This window comes from Rhopalosiphum padi, chromosome 4, assembly GCF_020882245.1.
Source record: "Rhopalosiphum padi isolate XX-2018 chromosome 4, ASM2088224v1, whole genome shotgun sequence".
Classification (NCBI taxonomy): domain Eukaryota; kingdom Metazoa; phylum Arthropoda; class Insecta; order Hemiptera; family Aphididae; genus Rhopalosiphum; species Rhopalosiphum padi.
Window position 1 is genome coordinate 54,181,709 of NC_083600.1, and position 25,782 is coordinate 54,207,490.

Genomic DNA, 25,782 nt, shown 5'->3' on the forward strand with positions numbered 1-25,782 from the left:
TATGCATTTCGAAGAGAATTATTAAATTTTTTGTTTTAAAGAAAGATTTGCACAGAGATAATATATTGACGTTTTTGTTTGTATGGATACAGCCATTGGTTATAGACAATAAAATAGCTATTATAATATTTAATTTAATTTTAGACCCGTATATATTTTATAGTTATTGTTAAAACAACCCACGTTTCAAATATTAAAACAACATGTAGCTTATATTCAAGTTTAATACAGAATAAATCCACTGACATTATTTAATTGTTCACAGGTAACGCCATGCAGGATCAGCTATTATTAATAGATATAATATTTAATATGCAAAATCAACGACCCAAAACGCATTGCCCTGATATGTAAATGCACAGTTTTCGACAGATGTTCAAAACACTATTGCCAATAGATTCGAAGTGCCATACATTGTTTTTTACCGTTCAACACATCAATGTTATTATATTATAGTTTATTGGTGAAAAACTATCTTTTTTTTAAAATTTATATATCATTTTTGCCGTTGGTCGCAGAAAATAAACTAGTGATTATAGTTGAACATAATTTTAGACCCGTAAACGACTCAAATAATTGTGTTCAGAATCTGTGCAGTTTAGATTTAACCGAGTTCGAGGAGGAGTAAATCTACGGGCCACGTGTACAAGATCAGCTAGTATCATAATATTTTAATAATGACTATAAAACAGTATTTATAATATAATTACACTAAATATATTATTATACTTAATTTTATCATATCATATGGCAATATAAGTGTTGCAAAAATAAATAATAATAATAATACACGCGTACATATATATATATACTAAGTATAGTGAAAAAATAAGTCAAAAATCCTGCGGCCGGATGTCCATGATGATCAATCGTTTTTATTTCCTCTCGGCGGATGCCTTGACTGCGTCAGTGGCGGTGGCGGCGACGGGGACGGCCGGCGAGTTTGCACCGTAGAACGATTGGTACTGCTGGGACGGGTATTGCTGTTGGGAGAGGTACTGTTGGGACAGGCCGTACTGTTGACCGGCTGCACCGCTGTTATAGAACGACGACGAGTGCTGCAGCGGTTGTTGTTGGTAAGCGGACGGCAGAGACGAGTACGGAGTGACGGTCGGAGAGGCGGCCGAGTAGTGACCGTTGTATGGAGCGGCGGCGGATGGGGCGCCGAATTGACCGTTGTAGTACGACGGGAAGGCACCTGGATAGGGCGAGTAAGAGCCACCGTGGTATGGTTGGGCCGGGTACGGGTAAGCAGAGTACGGAGTTGGGTAAGCGGCGCCGGTCGATGGTTGTGCCGAGTACGCGGTCGGGTACTGTCCGGCGGCGGGGTATCCGGAAGCTGGATAGTATTGTTGGTGTGGTCCGAAATTGTACTGCTGATGGTGCTGGTACGGTTGGTAAGCGGCTGAAAACGTAAAAAGGCTCGCGATAAGTACAAAATACATCATTATTATTTTCAATGGTTGTTATATAACTGCATGTTGGACACTGGTTATCGCATTATACCCAAATAATGAAATTTTAGTAAAAATTACTATTTTACACTCGAATTTTGGTTTACCACGTCGATAAAATATATGACAGTGACTATCACTGTTCAGAGAGAAAATCGTACCTGCTGTTGTCTTCGAGTTATTAACGCGTGACACACCAAAATATATACGTTCAGCAGTTACAATTTGATGGTATAGCTATCATAATAGGTATATTTAAATGATAAGCGAAATAATCTATTACCAAACTTAAAGGTAAGTACGTGATCTGTGTTCACTTGAACGTGTTCTCTTAAATATTAATATTTTGTACACTCATTACTCGCTTAAAAATTATAACATCGTAAAAAACGATAATTTTCTTATTTTTGAGTTCGATAATAGGTAATTTCATATTAATATTTAAGCTTAACACACCAAATCGAAACTTTCGATGATTTGGTTACAGCGTGCCCGGTTGTAGTGATGTATTATAGCAACAATACGTCTGTGTGATGTTGACTTACCAAAAGCAGACGATGGGACGGCGGCCTTGGGTCCGAACGAAGATTTAGCCAATGGTCCGGCGTAGTCGGATGTATACTGGTAGCTCTGTGCCGGGTACGGGACGCTTCCTTGTCCCGGGAAAGGCGCCGGCGATTGTGCAGATGACGGTGCGGAAGCGGCGGCGGCGGTGGACTTTTGGACTTCCGACGACGTAGCGGCTGCCACGACGGCCAACAGCAGGGCGGTTGCGTAAGAAACCTGCAAAATAGAGGACGCGAAAAGATTTGTTAGTCGAACAATATAATTATTTAGCCACTACTCGTTCGCGTGTACTTGTATAACCGTTTAAATCGTCTTAGTAATTTTCAACCGAAGAGTTAAACAACAAAGAGATTATAAACGATTCGAACGTGTATTGCTATTTTTTTCGAAATCGTATGCAGAAAACCAAAACCAAAATCCTATTCTACGTACCTAATCTGTATTATATAACATTTATTACTTGGTTTTTGAGTCATTTATTTTTATTTGTTCGAATTACGTATAAAAATCGCCCATTTCGTAAAAGTATTTATTATGATAACACTAAACCGCATATTGTATTGTCTCCGTCTTAGTCTTAAAGTACAACATGGTAAATTTGTGTTGTTAGATTATGTCCTCTCGTTGGTTTTCTATGAAATTTTAATTTTTGAACAAGTTATGAGCTTTTAAAGCATTTATTAGCATTTTAATATTTTACATACTCATCTCGCTTAACAATAAGAATATCGTAAAATCCGACGAGAGAACACAAATAACTTTTTAAGTTTTTAACAGTTCAGTTCATTCTAAAAGTTAACACAAAATTGGTCCTGCAAAACTCAAATTTGATATATTTTCGTTTGTATGAGACGGAAACAACACGCGCACGTTCTCCTGACAATAAATTATTTCGGCAAAATTTAAAAATGATTTCGATCTAATCGAACGTTCGCTGCATTACAAAAACATTATACTACGATATAGTGGCGGCGCGTTCAAAAACCTTACCTTCATGATGATGATGATGATAATAACGTGACGGACTTAAGACGGACGGTGGTTTGTACGCTGTACGTTATATCGAAAGTACAAACTGCGAGCGTCTCTTTCAAGTCACTGCGGTCCAATTTGTGTACCGATTGACGGACGTTTGGATCTTAAATAGCCGCGGTACGTGCATGCAGGGAAAACGGAGTGCGGGAGAAGTACAGAAGAAGACGGAGGAAAAAGATGCTGTCGGCGAAGAATAATGGGAAAATAACAACGGACAAAAAGGAAGGGAATGAAAAAAATAATAATACGCGAAACAACACGTACGATGCGGAGGCGGGCGACGTGCTGGAGAGGAGTGAGAGAGGGTACAACGCGCTGCGGTTCCCCCCCAGCGAGACCCCCCTGCGGAAGGAGTTATGGGCTACCGAGTCCTTTATCCGTCGCGGTCCAGCTCCGTTTGTCCGGGAAACCGGTCCAGCCATTCGACCGGTTACGTGCGGCGGAAAATAAACGATTGTGACCGTATGTACGAGAATAAAAATACGTCCGTATCACCGCCGCGAGTACTTTAAATTAATGATGATAATAATAATAATAATGAAATAGGATCTATATAATATGATATATTATTTTATCCAGAAACATTGCAGAAATATTATAGTATAAGATTAATTTTATTTAAAACTATAAGCGATAATAAATAATGAATAAAACCATATTGAAACCAACAATTTTAAAAACAATATCTATTTTAACATGATAGACTATTTTTAATTTTGCTAAAAAAGTTATTTTAACAGTCAAACTATTTGAATTCTTATTTGATAAAAAAATTAATCTAATCAGTAGAGTTTAAAAATCTTAGAGGATACAACACCCTAATCCTCCTCCATAATAATTACACAACCTACACAAATTCCTGACTAGCTTGAAAATTTCGTTTTAAACTTTTAACTCACGAATATTAAATAATTTTATGTTTATAAATTGTCAATTTTTATTGAAATAAAATAAAAACAAAAACAATTTATTATATAGACTAGCCGAACCACCACATTGAATACCTACGTTGGTTTGGTTTTTTTTTAAATGAAATAATATTTAATTTATTGTTTGTTATTCAAATGTACAACAAAAAGCAATGTCCTTAGTATATTTATAGCTTATACACTCGAAAACTACTCGCCCGATTTTGACGAAAGTTTCAGAGATACCATTAACGTTTAGACAGTGTTTGAATCACGTTCAAAAATATATAAAGTGCTATTAATTACTATACGATTATATTAACTATCTCGGTCGAAATAATTCGTTATATTGAGATACATCAAAATTAATTGCGGACAAAAAGTCCGAGTACATTGTTAGTGTGGGACATGAAGTCTGAAAGTACAAAATATTTTATATAATTAATATTTATTTTAAAAATTTAAAAATGTTTGTACACATATTAAACTATTATATTTTCGTATAACTAACAAAAATATAACGGAAATCCACTATAGTTGGGTATCTATTATAGTAATGACAAATTCACAAATTTATATTTTTTTTATTATATATAGGTAATAATATTATAATTATTTTTTTTTTTAGTTTACATGTTTATAAATAAAATAAAATTCATTGTTTGTTGATATCTACGTACCTATTAAAATTAATTATAATTAATAATAAATTATATAATTATAAATGAAAATAATAAAATATAATATTATAATAATATAATGTGTATAATATATAATGTCTAAAAACATTTTTAAATTTTTAAAATAAATATTAATTATATAGAATATTTTGAATTTTCCGACTATAAAAATTGAATCCGGACTTTTTGTCCCCGGACTAAAAGACCTGTTGCCCATCAAAATAGAGTTACATCGATACAGCACCATATTTTATGTCCGTTCATTTTTATCCTGATGAAGTCACTAATACAGCTATAGTTATAATATATTATAATTTAATATGTTATGGCGCTTATGTCAGCTCTAAAATTACCACACTTACACGATCAATTTTTTGTTGAACAATTCTTATAGATATAAACTCGAGGTCAGTGCGCATATTATGTAATATTATATTATATACGATGGATTCGCTAAATATTTCGCGGACAGTTTCGAAGGAAAGGATATTTGTGAACTTGTGGATGGAGTTCGTTGTTATCCGAACACACACTTTGTATTATATTATGATTCGATATTATAATTCCATATGTGTACGGTGCTGCTCGGGGCTGAAATATTACGATTTGCACGTTTGACTCGAGTGTCGGAAACGCAGCCAGTTATAGCCATGACGCTCAATTTGGCGTTATATAACAGCGATAATAATAATATAAATAATTGCAACATTACGCGTTTACGTATATAGCCTGCGGGTGAACTTACTGCGGACAAACGCTGCCGTTAATATAATAATATTATATGCACTACCTATTATTATTATTATTATTATTTTAGATTCGTATTATTATAAAGCGATCGGCGCAACCGCAGAATACGTCCGAGTAATATCGTAATATATAACCGCTTGAACCGCGATGAACCGACGCCGTGTTTCCACGATATAATATTTCAAGCTCAAGGTAACTCACCGCCGCTCCAGGTGCCTCATAATATACACACATTTACGCGATTTATTTGAGGTGCATAACGAGCCTTACCACAGCTGAGTAACGTGTAGCCTATAGTGTTTTATAATATATTAATATACCTACGGCACGAATCGGTCATTTTACTTATTATTTCGGCACAATATAAAATATTATGATGTGCACCGCGATATTGATATCTGTTGAATATAATATACCTGTTGTACCACCAATCAAACAAAAAAAAAACTGTCGTCTGCTATGTATTGGCGCACGCGCAGTGTTATTCTATTGTCGTCGAATAATCGAAAAAAAAAATACTATTACCAGTTACGATTTAACGTTCGCAGCACCGCCAGCAAACGCGACAATAGAAACATATAATAATAATCTGACATTAATTCACGGCAATCGATTCGATTTATTATTTTACGTTTCGTGCCCATGAGCTATACTATAGATATTAATATTACTATAATATGATTAAATCGTTGTTAAAAGCTTGCGGGTTACGACGGTACCCCCAACCCCTCCTTCCCGTACTCGGACAGTGGCGCCAAATTGTTTTTTCTCAACAGAAGTAAAAACATTTTTAAGTATCCATAAACGCGATGTATTCACAATATAATCAATATAATGCAGTAGTGATTTGCGTTATTATAATAATGTAATATGACTAGTGATCATATTATATACGAAAATATTAGTGACCGGTCAGTGACTATTACTCATCGTAGCCCTTGATCTTTAACGTTAATAATTATTATTACCATGACAAACATCTATATGGTACTCTTGGCTTTAACATAATATTAATATTAGGTAGTAATAAATAACTGTTACGATAATTAAAATAATACATTATCTTTTCCTCTCTACATTTTTCATATTTTCTAAACATGACGCACGATTTTACGTACTTAATTCTTATGTAATCGCATGTTGCAGACTGCAAGAGACCGCGGCAATACAATTCGTAATTATATTATAGTTAACATTTAAACACGAATGTATAAATATTGATTTGTATGTTTAAAATTGCAGTGCACACACTTAGATGTAGGTAACTAACATTCAGATTGAATGAGAAATATTATAAAGGTAAATTTGCCAAGTTACAACACGCGTGACTGAAATGTAAAATTTAGTTTAAGATCTTTCAATGATAAATTACCCAGTAATATATATATATACTTATAGGTAATAAACGAGGTTTATAATACTAGAATTCATTTTAATTTAGTATGAGTACACAAAGAGCGTAAATGTACCTACCAACAGTTATAGAGTTTATCAATTTTTATTTAATCTGAGAAAAATGATAAAATACAATGTTACAAATTTACTTTGTGTAAAAGTATAAAAGTTGTTTGGCAAGGTAATAAATTGTTAACAGACGTCGGTGCGCGGTGGCCAGTTACAATAAGTATACCAATACATTTTTTTTTTTTTAATGCTATGATATAAATTTATCCAGTGGCATACACAACATGGAGGGGGTGTTTTAAGAAGCTAACTCAACCTTATCCCACCCTTCATTCATCGACTTCATTTTAATGTAAATGATCATTTTATTTAAAAGTTACGGTGCAGTCTTGTACCTTATCATGTGTCACTATCGTATTATTTACATTATCGTTTATCTGCATGTATAGGTATTGCATTAAACATGTAATACCCACCTTGATATTTCCATGTAAAAACTAAATAAATATCAGTGATTATAATTTACAAGGGCGATTGGAAGACTGAATTTCATATACCTACGACTCTACAAGTCTACAGCTGAATGATAATATTTTTCAATTAAACTTTTTATCATGAAATAATAAATGTGCAAATATTTTGATATTTTAAATTGGATTTACAATAAACTATTAATATTAATAGTCATAACCATAAACTGTATTTAAAAACTATTTATTTTTATTTTTTATTTAGGTAATCAATTTTGTAATTACTCCTAATTACATTTGAAAAAATGTATGTACTCTACTGGACTTTTAAGGCAATACATTAATGAATATCTTTAAGTATATAAATTATGCACAAAATTATATGTTTATAATGTGTATATTGTGTATAATGTATATATATATAATATAATATATAAAGTGTCAAACTAGGCAGTTACTTAGCGGCCCTTAGCCCAGGTAGAATATTATTTATTTATTTGTTTAATGCTTAGATAGACATATTCTTTTAAGAATATTATTATATAAGGTAATAAAGGTGGATAGTAACTTGGAAATTAATATTATGTTACACTATATTCAATATTGTTATGAATATATAAAATGATAATGTGTATGATACACATCATATCGCAACTGTATATTATACATTATTTTTAAAAGCAAATTAAAAACAGTTTTTATTAATATATTTTTAAAAGGCTCATTTTATTCCTTTTCTATTTAGAAGCGTCCTCGGGATCTTGTGATCCTTAGGTTTGACACTATATTATATATTTATTTATTTTATAAAACGAAGCGTAAAGTCTTCAAAAATGAAATTATTCTAAATTATGTTTAAAATGCATACCGATAATATATCGTTTTAATAACGTAGTTATTAATATATATATATATATTATATAATATTTTATATCATAAATTAAATACTTAAGTAATTTATTAAAAAATATATAAATATAAATTTAAGTCATTTTAACAAATCATTGGTTGCTTTTCACAAAGTCAAATTGTTGAGATTGTGATTCGAAAGCTTTTTCTTGGCAGCACTGACACAAAATGAATGACGCCATTGAACACACTCGTTAAACTTGGCTAACAGAACACAAACTTATAGTGAATAAAGTTGTTTTGTTAATGATTACATTTTTGTAAAATAATGAAAAGTATTTAATATTCATAATTTTTTTTATTAAAAATATGAAATCTAAAATATATATTATATTTGCATATAATAAATACAAGATATATTATTGTATTATAATATATAATATAAAAATATATATTATAACTTATAAGTACACATATTAATAAATTAAACTATTTGAATATGTATTTCAAACATTAATATACGTAGTTGGGCATGAACATGGATCAATATTATATTTATTTAGCGATATTAACACGAGTATTCTGCATTGAGAAATTATATATAGTTGATAGATATAAAATAGATAGGTACAACTAGATATAAGACGATTGAATATTAAATAAAAATTATTTACGTATTTAGTGATGAAACTGAAAAAGAAAATTAAGAAGTACCTAAATTCATACAAAAAATAAAGAAGAGATCTGACATTATCCTTCTTCTATAAAAAAAATATTCAAGGTTTAAAAATAAAGTTAATACTGAAAATATGAGTGAATTTAAAATTTAATATCACATCTAAAAGACACAATTTAAAAATAAATTTGTATTGACTAATATGCGTTATATTCGATACTATGATTATATTTTAAAAGTTAAGATTTAACTATTAGATATATATATTATTATATTATTTTGTACATTAATCAAAATTACACAGTCTTTAAATCGTAGTAGAATCGTTAAAATATATGTCATAATTAATTAATAAATAAGAAGTCTATATTGTATATACCTTAATTATTAATGTTATTTTATATTTTTAAGTAAGATACCTTTTGTTTATATATATGGTATTTTAACACCTTACAATCCTGTATTTACGGCCCTTAAACCTTATTACAATACCAATACGTTATCTTATACTCTATATACGTATACGTTATTTATGATTAGTTTTTAACTTAGGTAAAAGCACATAAATAACCGGGCTAATACTCGTGTATAAATAAATTAATAATATAGTATTGGTTAATTATAGTTAGAACATATAAATGATTATTAGGAGAATAATCGGATTATATAAACCATTATGCAGATTTTAAAAATATAGAAAGAAAATATAATATGTAGTATTAATTTTTGTTAAGCTAGTAAATCAAATATAATATTACTGTTTCACTTTACACACAAGTATCATCAATAATTTGATTGAATTATTTTTTACATTGCTTCATTATATGGGACACTTACTGTAACTAATTTCGACCAATATGATGTCGATTACGAATATAAAATGATATAATATGTCCTTGTCTTCAACAGCAGAACGATTATATTATCGTAATCGTGTATTATATCCAATTAAAAAAATATATATAATAATAACCGTTATATCTGTGTTATTGCTAACTATAACAAGTCAAGGGTTGTATCTTAAAAACCAATATAAACGCATTAAACATGTTATGCATACATTTGTTTTTATGATTATCGTTTATTATTCATGACTGTTTCCGTTTTCGCTTAAATACTGAATCTTTGATTTTCTCGATTCACAAAACAGGATTCTGCGAGAGGGGTTATACGCTCGATTGTATACAGATAATAAACCGCGTCTACAAGTCTGTTAAATAATGCTGAAAAAAACATGTTTCGTACCAACCTTTAATAAAGAACCCTGCACTCGCGCGACATTATAAAATAAATTGCATATATTATATTATATATCTGTTATAAACGCCGCTTAGAAGAAAAAACTAAACACACGCGGTGCGTTAAATTGGCACAGCCATCTAGTTGCAGGAAAATTTGACACGGGTTTTGCAATATTTTTTGTCCAGCCAATTTCAAATATCAAATTTTGTTATCACAACCGGTTTTTAGCGTTTTTACGACATCGATCACGAACATGCCGGTATCGACTTGACATTTTAACATTCGTACCATATTATATACCAACAGCGAGCATCTAACTGTCGTAGTTAAAAATAAAATACATAAAAAAAAAATTATAGTATTTTTTTTAAATATATCAATGTCAATTATAATATTCTTTTTCTTCGAAAGATCACAAAACCGTAACCACACCGGCAAAACATAAATAATGAAAAAAAACTATATATATTTCACAAACTGGTTGAATTTGAACATGATTTTTTTTTTTAAAGTTTGAATATAATGAAAAATGGCTTAAAAGTTCGACCAAATTGAATATATTTTAAACAATTTAATAAAAACCTTATAAAATCTTATGGTTTCACCATCAGTGATCGATATTTAATCAAACAAAACATTAACCATACTGTCCAGTGTCCATACTTATTCGTTACGCCCTTCCACGATTACTTAGTGCGGACGAAACTTAGAATGCATTAAAATTAACGAAAATTATAACAAATAATGATAGAACTTATTCTTCGAACTTTGAAAACTCAATAGTATTAATTTCATTAAAAGTTTGTAATATTATTAATCAATAATCTTTAAGTTTATGTAATGCATAGAGAACCTATATAGTTTAAAATATTTATTTACTAAATTTGCTGAGTGGTTTTGCTCGTAGATAATACTATTAGGCTAAGGGTCCTAACTTCAACAACCGACAAATATTTGTGCGACTTAATTCAATTTTCATTTAAAATAATATAGTTTTTCTATGTATAATTTTTGGATCAGTTAAATTCTTAAAAAATGTTCTAATCTTCTAATTTTTGAATGTAAACAATTCAATGATTTAACCGATTAATTTGCAATTCTAAGTATAACGAACAGAAAAAATAATAATTTACAAACAAAAATTTAAAATTTAAAGAAATGCTTTTAAATACTAAGTTATTACATAACGTTATTGTGTTCAAAAATACTTGTTTGTGTGAGTAATAAGTACCTACTATAAATCTACTACTATAATTTATACCTATAATATTACTAATAGTATATTTTTTGATATATTTATATTCCTATTATAGTAATTATAGTAATTTTACTATTCGTACTTAATTAGGTAGTTATTAATTTTTACCGAAAATACTTGTATTTTAGTACCTTGAATTGAATTTTCAAGTTGTTTTTTATCCCTAAATAAAAACTGAATGGATTTTCTTGAAAACTTTTAGTTAAGTATTTTGAACTTTCGATTCCTCAAAGTACTAATTAGATGCAATTTTATTCCAGAAACCATCCTAAAAAAGAGAAATGAAGCATTTTTACAGCACCCAATGGTGAGGACAGACATATAGATGAAAAATAAATCGAAATACAAAAAAAATATACATAATTGTAAAATAAATAGGTACATTCATTGCATCACCCTGAATCTTAAATGATTAATTGCTTTATGTACTTACTTAGGTAATATTTTATTTTTATGATAATATTAATGTTTACCATTATAGATTAAGTTTAATCTAAAATTGTTGTACTAGTTACATAACATAACGTATCTATTTATTAGAAATTACCTTGTTTAACTGATAATATTTATTTAATGTGTATCTTCCTTATTTAAGGTATAGTTTTTTTTTAGGTATTTAAAGTTATGCATTTAGTTTTAATACAAGGTTACTTATAATATCATATTTGTTGTATTATTCAATTGTTAAGTTGATTTATTTTAGTAAATGGAGCTCTACTCATACTAATTACACGGTCATCATAATTTATCATTGCTTTCAAATTTAAAATAATAGTCTTATCCGTGATAAACGAACTGAGGTGTTACGTAATCACTGATCAACTACTGCATTTGAATATATTTTTTGAATTTAGAATAGTTTTTATTTTATCTGAACACATTATTTATATTTTGAATATTTTCTTTAAACGATTTATTAATTCAAAGTAATATAATATTATGCTATATTATACTGAATATAATACGATTTTTTAACCTAGTAAAAAGTTAATGTTTTAATTTACATTTAAATAAAATTATATTAATGTATTTACCTTAAATAAATTTAATTACTTAAATTGGACAACAATTAACGTTTATGTATAATGTATAATATTATACATAATAATAATTGATTTGTACACGTTTAGATATAATACGCGATAACATATCAAACGACTCCTAGTTTTTGTAGTGTAGATTATAACTAGCTTTGTGTGCTTGTTAAGTCATCTTCACTATTTCAGTCGTTTTTATGTCAAAAAATATTTTTATTGCAAATTTATTAGTTAAAAATACAGTAATACTCAGAATACTCTATTACAAACACACCAATAATATCAGTATACATGACTTTATTAAATAATTTAAATTAATTATTTTCAGCTCTTAGGCACCTATTAATTATTATTTAGATGACTATTGTTTTTATTTTTTTTTGTTAGAAACGAAAAACTTAAATAAAAAACATAGTATATAGAAATACTGTATGTTGTATGAATTATAAGCATTATAATCAATAATTTAGTTTTGTGTTTGTAAAAAATAAAGTAAGCTAACGAATAAAAAAAAAAATTGTACTTATTAACTTTTAACTTAACTGAGTTAACCAAAAATTTTATTAACTTTTAACTTTTAAATTTTTCTTACTGATACATATTAATTTAACTGAGTTAAAAAAAAATCATTAACCAGCCTTGTTAGAAATCTACAAACTACAAATAAATTCTATATAACATTTTTAAAAATAATATATTATAATTTTGTATTTTGTTGACATCGAAATCCAAACGCTAACACGTGAGAAGACTAACTGACTCTGAGACAAAACCGCGAGTGGGTAAAAAAAAAAAAAACTATGAAATAAAAGTAATTGGACATTAAAAGCAATCCCACAAACAAGGCCTTGAGCGTATGCGAGATTATAACAAAACAACTTTTTACGAACATTTAATTTTTTCTTTTTCCAACAAGATGAAGAAGATTCAAAGATTTTGGCGTGCAGCCATTGCCGTTGCAAACTAGTTTTAATTTTCTTCGGGACGGGTGGAAAAAAAAAACTGGATATGAAGATCCCCACTGTCATCCTCTGCCAATGACAGAAGTGAGCGTCGTTCCGTATTCATCTCACCCCGTATGCAATTATTCTTTTTGTATGGGCTCTCGGGATTTTGTAGTCGCCCATCGTGCAAAAAAGTTCCTTTATAAAGCCGCACCGGGACCATTTGAACACAATTCGTTCTGACCATCTGCACGAGCACCTACCTCCGAGCAGCATACCTACGGAACACCGTCGCCGTCGTCTTCGTCAGATAACCTGCACCGATACAAATATCATTATCAATATGAAGGCAAGCAGACATTATTATTTAGTATTACGTTCGTTTTGAAAATATATTATAAAATTTTCATTCGGACAAATAGTATATTTTCGTTTAAACTGACCACCTCGTCGCACCATTATTATTGTCATTATTTTATTTTTTATATTTGTACAGGTCTTGTGTATTACATTACTTTTGGTCGCCGCGGCGTTCGCTGAAACCAAGAATCAACCGGCAAAACGTAGCCACGAATTTGGACACGCAGCATCCACTGCCTCTTTGGGTAATTTATTTCTAATATACCTCCATTCGTTTTGATTATTTTTTTTCCGATATAATTATACACGGACACGGTTAAAAAAAATATTAGTTGTGTATAAATCTAATTCGACAATCACGGCAAAGGGCGTCTCCTGTTTGTGATTATATTCCTGTGATGCGATTCGTACGCTTATTATAGTGTCGATGTCAGTCACTTGTGAGTTCTGGGTACCGATTATTTTCATTTAATAATTATTACTATACTAAGCGGCTCAACCAAAGAGAATTCCGACAATCCCAGTGAGACGTATTTAACGAGGCGGCTATGTTTTTTATCATGCACATTGATTGAGCATGTGATAATATGTTACTGTTAGTGTAGTTTTTGTTGCTTATAAACATATCCATAAAATACGACATTAACGATTTATATGGCTCGTATAATATTTAATTCAATGTAAGCTTTTAGACTGCAGTACATATATATATTACTATATTCTTCAGTCACTTCAAAATAGTTTACTCTCTTGAGATGTACACTGCTGCTGTTTTCGTACAACATAATTGTAGACGTTATTCACTATAATGACCGAGATAGGCATTAAAAAAAGTGTTAAATAAACTGGAGATTATGTTTAACTAAACGTATTTTAAACCTTCGTGATATTATTTATAAAATTCTATTTTTATTCAGAACAAACTATAATAATTATATAATTCGAGAACTAACCGGTTCATTTCTTTAACCATGTATTTAAATAATAAAAATGGAAGGCTTAATAAAATAATAACTATAATACGTTATGAAGTATATATATATATATATATATATATATATTTAGTATCGCATTTAAGTTATTCGTAGTATTAAATTATCCATGAATATTTAATTTTAGATATGTTTTGTTATTCGTATTAGGCGCATCAAAATATTGAATTCTGAAATGTAGTTAACTATAGATTATAATAATAATGTGATCACAGTATTCTATCATTTTTTCAGGCTCGTATAATTCTTTGGATTTAAAAATACATTTTCATCTAATCTATTTTACTTCGTACCTACATAATAATATTAACATAACAAATAACACGCTAAAATATATTTTGTCACACCTTAGTATTATATTTTAATTTTACGACATAACGTGGGAAACGTAAGTGGTATATTACTGCTGTTTTGATTATAAAATGTATCTCTTATATGAGTCGTGTGAGTTAAATTTGATCGATAATAATATTATAATATGTGCGTGGAATTACAAGGTTATATTTTTATATCCAGCAAATAGTGTTGTAACTGTATTTTAAGACAACATCTTATACCTATGATATCAAATAGGTAGGTACTGTCTTGATAATAAAATGGTTAGGCGAGATTGTTTTTATTTGATTTTTAAATCAACTCAAAATGTAATAAAGTTTGAAAAATTATTATACTGTGTACTGTGACCAGTAAACTATATTTTATATATTCAACACATTACATTCGTATACCAAAAAGCTCAAATAAATATGAGCCCTAATAAATAAATTCAGTAAGTTTTCGATAACTCCCATGGAATAATATTGATCTCGTTATTATTTTATCTGTTAAAAAAAATTATTATTTTTCTCATTTACTATGTTCAATTAACAGGACCCGCTATTTTCTCAATTTTTTTTCTACCAAATTAATTCAAATTTTTTTAACATTCACTGTTGTTAATTCACACGTTTGTATACTGATTATAATTATTTATGTTTATTTTATTTTATGTATTTCTTGATAACGCATAATTTTATTATGTATTTTTCATATTTGCATTATGTTTTGAACTACTCAAATATTATTTATAAACTAAAGTAACAGTAGGTAACGAATAGTATTTGTATGGATTTTCAAATTAATAGTTTAGTTTTTAAATTGTTCCCTCAAATATTTTTGTATTTAAATTATTTCTAAAATACCTAATGTTATTTTTTTAGGATACGGTGCTGGTTTTGGATACGGAGCTGGTTTTGGATACAAATCTGGATACCAATCAGCATACCCATCATCCTACTCAGCTTACTCAGGCGCATACCCTGCAGTATCATACTCATCTTACCCAGCCTCTTCCCGAGCCTCATACTCAGCTTTCTCTGGTGCCTACCCAGCATCTTACTCGGCTAACTCTGCTGCCTTCCCTGCATCCTACTCAGCCAATTCTGCTGTCTTCCCTGCATCCTACTCGGCCAATTCTGCTGCCTTCCCTGCATCTTACTCCGCCTACTCCGCTGCCTACCCGGCATCTTACTCTGCTCACTCAGCTGCCTACCCAGCATCTTACTCTTCTCACTCGGCTGCCTACCCAGCATCTTACTCGACTTACTCAGCTGCATCTCCAGCTGCCTCCTTCTACAGTGCCTCCCCGGCATCTTACTCGGCTCACTCCGCCGCCTACCCAGCATCTTACTCGGCTCACTCCGCCGCATTCCCAGCATCTTACTCGGCTTACTCCGCCGCCTACCCATCATCTTACTCGACCTACTCAGCTGCATCTCCAGCCTCAGTATACGGTGCCTACCCAGCATCATACTCTGGTGTCAATGCTGCTGCATTACCAGCATCTTACTCTGCCGCCATTCCATCGTCGTACTCTGCATACTCTGGAGCATCTCCTTTGGCATATTCTGCCAACTCTGCTGCTGCTGTGAGCAACGCTGAATTCGTATCGAGCACAGTTGCACCAAAAGCTGCATCTTACGGCGCCACAGAATACTTGGGATCTCAAACTTTCAACCTCAACAAATAGACAACGACGAAATATTTATGAAACGAAAATATAACAATGCAAATAAATGAATAATGTGTGTGTTTAGAATATAAAATAAATACATTTATTTTAAAGTTATTAATACTTTATTTATTTAAAAAAATATGTATGTCTATTAATTTAAAGTAATACATTAAAATATTGGTAACTTAATTATCATTTATTAATGTACTTACTTGTGCTAATTAAAAACGTGACAAAAGAAAATATTTCTCCCATTTTGTCATATTAATGTTTATGAGTATATAAAAAGATATTATTAAAACAATGTACAGGTAAACTATTGATTATTTGGAATCACGTGTATAAACAATAAAACAAATTCAGCATCAGTAATATTAGGTAATATGAAAATATAAGCTTTTAAGCTGTAGTATTAAAAATTAAGTTACTTCCAATGTTTTATTAAAATAATAATATATACGTATAGAGATTCTAAAAATAATATATATTTATATATTCATTCATAGCCTTAAATAACTAATAACCCTTAAATATATTTACATAGGTATAATTATATAATAATATAATTAGTATTAATTACGATTGATTTATATAAGCTAATGATCATACATATGATGTATTAGATCCTAGTTGTCAGTGCCACCCAAACGAGTGTTGGGGGTTACCTATGATGAGTATTGAATTTATTGTACATCTTTACGAATTTACAATATATTTAAGGAGAAGGAATTTTAAAATATATTTTATATACACCTGTTATCGCAGCCATATCTAAATATTAAACGGTAGTAACTGTCAGCTTTTTCCACGTCCGTCTCACCATCGTTCAATTGAAAACGATTTTCTATCGAACCATGTGAATGTCACTATCCGCGAGTATGTAAACTTATATGTATATATATATATATATATATATATATATATATAATATTATTAAATAATAATTAATCAAATAATAAGAGTATATATCGTACTATGTTATATAGTGTTGAGCAGTGAAAAATATTTCAGTGTGAAACGATTCTCCACATCAACTTTACCTCAATTTCATGCACTGCCATTTTCCGTGGATTATGCGCCGAATGATGGTTTATAAAGTGTATACTACATAATGCATATTATCACTATATCAGATACTTATATTATTTACAAGTTGTATGTAAGATTACTAAAATTAATGATGTTTTCATATGGTTTAACTCAACAATGCTTATTCAGAATTTATTTTATTAGTTAAGTAAGTATGTATGAATGTGGTTTTAATGTACACTGTACAGGTTTAGAAAATCAAAGAAAAACCTAAGGTATTTTACCTTATATTCGAGTGACATGTAAATATTAGATTGTACATTCTTGTTGTTTCATATTATTCATATTTAAGAAGCCACATCCATAAAAATCACGAATACAAAATTAGAGTTATCGTATTATCGTACAATGAAATAATTGGATGTGGGGTGTAAATTCAACAGGGCTTAGGACAAAACCATTTCCAATACCATAAGAATTTCATAATTGTTATCACATACCAACAAATATGTTGATAAAATATTACCAATTGAGAAACCTATGCATATGTCTTTTTTTTATATTATTCGTAATATATCAATTTAGCGTTAAAAAAAATGTTTATGATTTAATAAAAACAAAAAAATTTAATTAACAAATAGTTCAACTAAAATATTATTAGGTAATTAAAAATTGTATAAAAACTACAATTCATAGAAATAATTTTAATAAAAACTCACTTTAATTTTTTTCTTTACTTCTTTATCATAATTAAAGTAATATATAATGACACAAAAACCAAATACTACAAGCACAATTTATTAGTAAACGAAATAGCGGACAATCTAGGATTATGTTTTTTATTGTGAAGAGTTGAACTTTATTGCAGCCAAAATCATTTCTTATAGTTTAGCAAATAATCAAATAATCATATAATCAATTAATGTCAATGCTAATGTAATTTCATGTAATTACCTAGTTGTTGAAGACTATCCTTTGTAAAAAATAATAATAAGGGCTCGGATTTCAACGCAAAGTGCATAATATTCGTTTCATGTAACGAGGGTTTCAAAGCTACAAATTTTTTTGCATTTTCGTTTTTTTATTTTTAGAGTATTTTTAGCATTATTTGGTCATTTTATTGGTTTTTAATGCGTACCTATTTGTTCAATATACGATTAAATTTAGCATATTCAAAACACTATCTAAAAATAAATCATACAAAATTATCAGAAAAATTAACTACAAACCATATTTGTCACATGAAATTTGCTCGTATTACATCCGTGGACGTCGAAAGGAGCTTTTTAACGTACAAAAATATTCTTTTAGATAATAGAAGATCTTTGGTGTTAAAACATATTAAATAATGTATTATTGTTTAATGAAATGCTTAACATTTTGTAAGTACAATAGGCTTATTTATAATTTTAATTTTACATACATTTTAATATATATTTTGGTTTATTTATAATGAATAATATTTCCCCAAATCGGCCAAAACACGTGCGTGTCAGCATCAAGTCATCATTTCAAATTTTCAGTGTTTTTTTTGTTTTTAATAAAATAATAAATAATAATTTTAGCTTATTTATAAATTACAAATTGAATAAAAAAAATATATGGCATTTTTAGGTCATTTTTTCATTTTTGATGTAAAATGCATTTTTAGCTACTTTTAGAGCATATTTCTATGGTTTTTAAGTGCATTTAAATCCGGGCCCTAATAACAATAATAAGTATATTCAAAATAGACGAAATTGTGATGTAACTTAAATTCACTAATATCAGTTATTGTTTGTTTGAATAAGATCAGATAAGATACCACTAATATGATCCAATAATCATTGTAGACAAAAAACGTTATTTGTCATAAATAGAACAAACGAAATTTATTGATATAGATGAAAAATACTTAATAATTATTATTAATATACATATTTTGAATTCCCTAATTTACACTATAATAGTATAATACACTCATACAGCGTATTAATATTATTCACTAAAAACTAATAAAATGATCAGAAATGCTTAAAAAATTTAAAAGCGATAGTATAACCTTTAAAGCGTCTGTTATATGAATTATGTACATTGAATGCATTGCCCTAGAGCATTTAAAAAATAATAAAACTCTGCGTTTAAATCCTTATAACTGGTTGTAAGACACAATATTAACATCAATTATAATATACATATATACCTATTACTCGTGATACAACTTTTAACGTGACTTTTCATACCAACGTTAGTGGGTATAATTATTATTGTATTTTTTTTTTTAGATCGTAAAAATATAAAATGATACGGCGTTGTGAATAGGCAGCTACTCATCTCCGGCTGTGTGAGTTGACTAGTTTTTTTTTAAAAACGGAACATTTCATGTGATGCGTTTATTTTACTATTAACCATACACTAAAAGTGGCCACCAGAGTGTACGATAATCCATACATTGTTGTTGTGCTGACGCCGCGAATAACGCTTGTTCATTTTTCAAATTTGTGATGTACCAGTGGTGTATTTATAGGGAGAAGTCGACGCAGATAGTCCCAACCCCTTTTATTTCTAAATAAGTGTAATACATTTTAGACTATTTTTAACTTTATTAGCGTGGCTGACTTTTAGGAAATAAATGACTACTTAACTCCACACGGTTCACAAGATCAATAATTAATAATGAAATAAGTTTTAAAGAGATGGTGAAGTATTATTTTAAGTCATAGATTAACGAGTTTCCTTAACTTAGTTTAAAAGGCGGTAATTAAAAATAGGAAATGGAAATGCTAACATAAAAAGTGTTTTAGAATCATTTAATAATTTTAATAGAAAAATAAACTCAATCATTTATTTTCTCTTAAAAGCTTTTTGTCCACTACCACGTCGCAGCGGAGATTTTAGAGCTTAATGTGAGGAAATGTACTTAAACCACGAAAAATAGATGTTGTTATATAAACAAAAAAAATGATATTACATATTAATATATTGCTAACGGTAATAAATAAAATAATTATACTTTATTAGTCCCTAACAATTGCTATATAATCTACGAAACATAAGTACTTATACTCTATAGGCTATGACAAAATTAAAATTGTACAAAAGCATTTGTGGGTATAGCCGTATAAATTGTGATTGTACTAAACAATTTTTTTTTTTAAATTTAATTGAATATTTTTTACATTTTTTATCTGTACCTAACACGAATACATAAATACGCCACTGAACTATTATAGTATGCTTATGCTACTTAATACCATATATTTATTACAGTTTCATACGATAAAATATCATCGTTTGAAACAGATTTCGTAATAATTTCGTCTCGCCACAAGACATATTAAACCGACCATGTGATCCTAATATTAGGGGTTTCTCCCGAAATATCCCACGGTAAAATTATGTTCATTATAAGTAGGGTAGGAGACTGCATATTTGTTTTGCATATTCACAGAAATAGCAGTTGTTTTATTTTTGTTTTTAGGTCATATTTCTTCAATTTTATACTTTTAGAGACATATTTTAACTTAAATAATAATTTTATCAATTTTTTTCTCCACTGACGTTTTAATTCTGAATAACACAACCAAAACATAAATTTATTTTTAAAAATTAAATAAAATACAAAAAATAAATAAAAATAATCTCGTTTTTATTTTTAAAATGCATATTTTGAATAATCAAATGCGTATTTATTGATTTTTAATGGCTTTAAGTCTTCTGCCTTAATTATGAGTATCTCACTTAAAAATAACCATTATACAAAATATCCTCATTAGTATATTATTCCTTATTGGCGTATTTTATTTCAATAATTTTTAGTGAAGGTATTTCAAATTTTATTTTTATTAGTTATTACTATAGGTTGAACAAAATAATAATATGCTATTATTCAGAACGAATATAACCAGGGTTGTCAATTTAATGTGATAAACAATTTATTAAATACCTAAGAACTAAAATCTGACAAAATATGCATACAAAATATAATTTACAGTTAAAATTGTTAAATAGGTATGCATTAATTTTTTAAAAATATGAAAAAAACTACTAAAAATTAAATTATACACATATAATATACATAATATATTCTATAGGTCATGGGACATGGAACGCATGACATACAAAGCTATGGATTTTATATTATAGGTACGTATTTATAAATTAAATGTCGTCAAAAATAATAAAAAAAATTGTTGTGCTTTTACGCATATTTTTAAAAAATAAGTGCAAACTAAGAATTTTGAATGCATATTTAGTCACCTTTTAGTGTATTTTTGCTTGCATATTTCATTTAGTACATTAAATTCATAATCTTGGTTATTTTATACTCATTGAGAATAAGATCATGTTATTAAATATAATATATTTTTTTTATTAGAAAATTTACAATCTGTAATTAACAAGTTGACTTATCCGTTCGTTTTTTTGTGAACTTTCCATGAGAGACACATATTGATGCTCAACATTTTTCAATATTGAAATTGAATATACACATATATCTCAGTTTTGATATTTTTTTTTTTTTGAATAGAAAATAAAAATCTAAATATATAACTAATTTTAACATTGGGGCGTATGACCTTAGTACATTTTAAATTTAAATTAATTAAATTTCCATTATTTATTATTTTTTCTATACTTTATTAAAATTTTAAAATATTATTTTTAATTTATAATGAGATAACCTTTAACATTAAAATACAGAATATTAATAAACTTACATAAATTGTGTTAGTTTACTATAAAACACTATAAACACTAAACACTATTCTATGGTTTTGCATACGAATTCGACACTATAGGCCATGATCATTAAAGATTTTAACAGATTAAAGATCATCGGTCGTATATGGACATAATGTAAAAATTCTCTTCGAAGTTAACACTTCTCTTTGGACTAGTGAAGACGCGTGAAAAATAAATTTAAGGGTAGGTTAAGAAATATATTATTTTTTTTACGTATAAAATTAAAATTTGTATCATAATTTTATATAATATGCTATCAAACATTATAAGTATGATCTTGTTAGTAATTAGTTTTATTATTATTTATTACATATTATTATAAAATCACTCTAAATTATACGCGTAATCATAACAAACAAAATCAGAAACCTACAGTTAAATTAAATAGGTACACATCATAATGGATTTAATTATACTCCCATCGATGTTTAATAGCTCTTGTGTAGATGAACTTCGTAAATATGATGTAAACTTACTTGAATCAATATAATTATGATTTATGTTCATTTAATATTATTATAATACTTAAGAAAGAAATAATATATTTAGTCTATGTATACAAAACTATGACATGTGCGCGTTACAATTTATTACTATTAATATTATATTGTTATATTTTACACGATATAGAAGGTCAGAAATTCTCTTTTTGGTACATGAATAAGCTTAACTACTATTATCTTTAAAAAAAAATCCTGTTTTAATTACAACTAACAAATCAACCGAAATTTCAGGATAATAATTCTGATTTGGATTTAAATGATTGACATTTTGAAATAAAAAACACAACAATAAAAATTAATTCAAAATTATTTTGAAAGCATTTTATTATGTTGTTTTTAAGTACCTGACTACAATAGATTAAAAAATAATACTATAATACGAGTGCAGTGCGTATTCATGTTTCATTAATTGGTTTGGTACCTACTAATTATCTTTTTTGTTACTGTGGTAACTTATCATGTTTGACTTTGATCAATATTTAATACACTATACTAGTTTCTTATTAGTACGGATGGCGTTCAAACCTGCAGTAATCTATTCGTTAATATCGATACAAACATATTGAGTAATAACGTGTAACATGGTATTAATTAAGATACCGGGACCAGATATTGTAGATTCATATTATCATTATGTGCTCGAGTTCTTTGAACCTACTGTGGTTTTCGGCTAAGTACATACATGTTAAAATTACGCGTCTATGGAGGCTACTAAAATATTAAGTTTATGGCATTAAAACCAAATACGGTATTATGGATAAACTATGCACACACCTATATTGAACGAAACATAACACCAAAATTTGCATTCGTGTAATCTATAATACCTATAATATGTAATAAAATATTAAAAAGTTTTTTTTTTCGTGGTCATATAATATTTTATACGAAATTGATTACTTTAAAATTGTTTAAGAATAATGTAAGCAATTATTTGCCAAAACAAATTACCAGTTTTTCTTATACAGTTCGAAGAAAATCATCAAAACCGGTTGGTCAACTTACTACGAAAGAAAACAAATAAGTTTTTTTTTTAAATACTGTTACTATATATAGTATATACCACGCCTTGAAGATATTTTCTTTCTTACATTACGACTGCCACTTTGCATATTAGGTTCTTATTATTTAAAAATTGTACAGTTTTAATTATATATTATTAATTTTCGGTAATAATAATAAAAATAATTATATCACATTAAATTAACTGCAATTAACGAAATAAGTCATTGCATTACCAAGTGCGCGCGATAATTTTAGTATTAAAAAATTATTACATTATATTCGATTACAAAAATACTAGAACTAATTAAAACCTTATAGACTTACCCATTGAAATACTTTAAAATACCATTCTCAATCAATTTCTACTACTATACAATTCATAATAACGCCCAACTGTAAAACCAATTTTAAGGAACTTTTACTTTTACTTTAACTTTTTTTTATTGTTTGTAGTTCTATACTTTCATAGTTTAAAAAAAATAATAAAAGGAAGATAATATAGTTTATTTACTTATTTCGTATGTACAGAGTGATTCACCAAACATTCTTACCCCTTTTGTTCTTCTATAATTGATAATTGAGTTTTTAAATAAACTACGTTTTCAAATTCTTAATATTTTTTTTTATCTTAAAAGGTGTCTCCAAACTTTTATTTTTTAAATAACATATTAATTGTTTACTGTAAATTATTTAGCGATTATTTTTTTAATAATTTCAATGTAATAAAATCAAAATTTGGATAAATTAATTATTTAATAAAAAAAAGTGGGTGAGCATATTTGCCATTTGGTCATATGTTTATTCACCATATATAACCTAATATAATGTATAAATTGTGCTATTGAGCTTATTGAGAATGTTACACATTGTATTTATGGAGAATATAACTAAGATTTTCAAATTTGATAGTGTTTTGAGAATTCGTACGATAAACAATGTTATTTTTTTATAGTTTATTTTATATCTTGGCGTTTTATTTTAAGAAAAGTTTTTCTTATAATTAAGTATTGGTAAGTTAAGATATCCGATGATTTTAGTAATTTAAATTGTAACCAAGATGGCGTCATCCATAATTGTTGTACATGGGTGAGAAGTGACTTATAAGTAGATATAATAAAATTAGAGTAACATATCCAATCTAGAGTTAGAAGTTAAATTTAAATGTAATTTTGAGTGCATTTATTATTAATTTTTAAGTTAATCAAATTGAAATCACTCATAAATTTCTTTCAGATTTATTTATTCACAGTATTTTTATGATAAGGATCTGCAGTTGAGAAAATCGGTTATTTATAATTTATAATTTTATGTATTGAGTATAATAGCGTTAAATTTGTGAAAAGAAATATATTCAGTAAATATAAAATTGTATAATACAAAAAAAAGAGTTTACATTTCAATTTAAAAAGTCACAAGCCACATATATACCAAACGAAATTAGGTTGAATGATCGATCTCTTTTAATCTAATTTTAACCTACACGGACGTAAGGAAGTATACCTAATCATATTCAAAATGGGAACATGGCATTCTCGTTTGACGTAGAACTTCTTAATGTATCATAGTGTCATAGTGACCCCCGACGTGATCACTCCATTGGCGATCAAATACTTCCTTATTGAGTGTATCTGCCTCGAATGTACTCAGTATGGTAAACTTTCTGAAATCCTCTCACCAGACCTTCGCAAGATCAATACCTTATTGTACTCCATTAACGTTAGCAACCAAAATATACACGTAATTATGTAGATAAATATACAAAAATATCAAATGTAAAAAATTTAAAATTAACTATAGCTATTGACTTAAAATCTAGACTTAAATAATAGCAATTAAAATTCACAATTTTATATGTTATAGGTTTCAAAAAGAAGCTATTAGTTATACATATTAACATCAAC

The 25,782-nt window shown here is 28.2% G+C and overlaps 2 protein-coding genes across 2 annotated transcripts; one reads left to right on the top strand and one right to left on the bottom strand.

Moving 5' to 3' along the window:
* Positions 1-656: 656 nt before the first annotated feature.
* On the bottom strand, positions 657-3,172 carry LOC132929977 (RNA-binding protein 14-like). The gene is made up of 3 exons (XM_060995635.1): positions 3,012-3,172; positions 2,000-2,237; positions 657-1,405 (listed from the first exon to the last, which is right to left on the bottom strand). The coding sequence occupies exons 1-3, from the start codon at positions 3,015-3,017 to the stop codon at positions 876-878; spliced, it is 774 nt and encodes a 257-aa protein (XP_060851618.1). The 5' UTR covers positions 3,018-3,172; the 3' UTR covers positions 657-875.
* A 10,290-nt stretch (positions 3,173-13,462) lies between these two features.
* Positions 13,463-16,733, top strand: LOC132929772 (prisilkin-39-like). The gene is made up of 3 exons (XM_060995331.1): positions 13,463-13,623; positions 13,771-13,879; positions 15,826-16,733. The coding sequence occupies exons 1-3, from the start codon at positions 13,618-13,620 to the stop codon at positions 16,632-16,634; spliced, it is 924 nt and encodes a 307-aa protein (XP_060851314.1). The 5' UTR covers positions 13,463-13,617; the 3' UTR covers positions 16,635-16,733.
* The last annotated feature ends 9,049 nt before the right edge of the window (positions 16,734-25,782 follow it).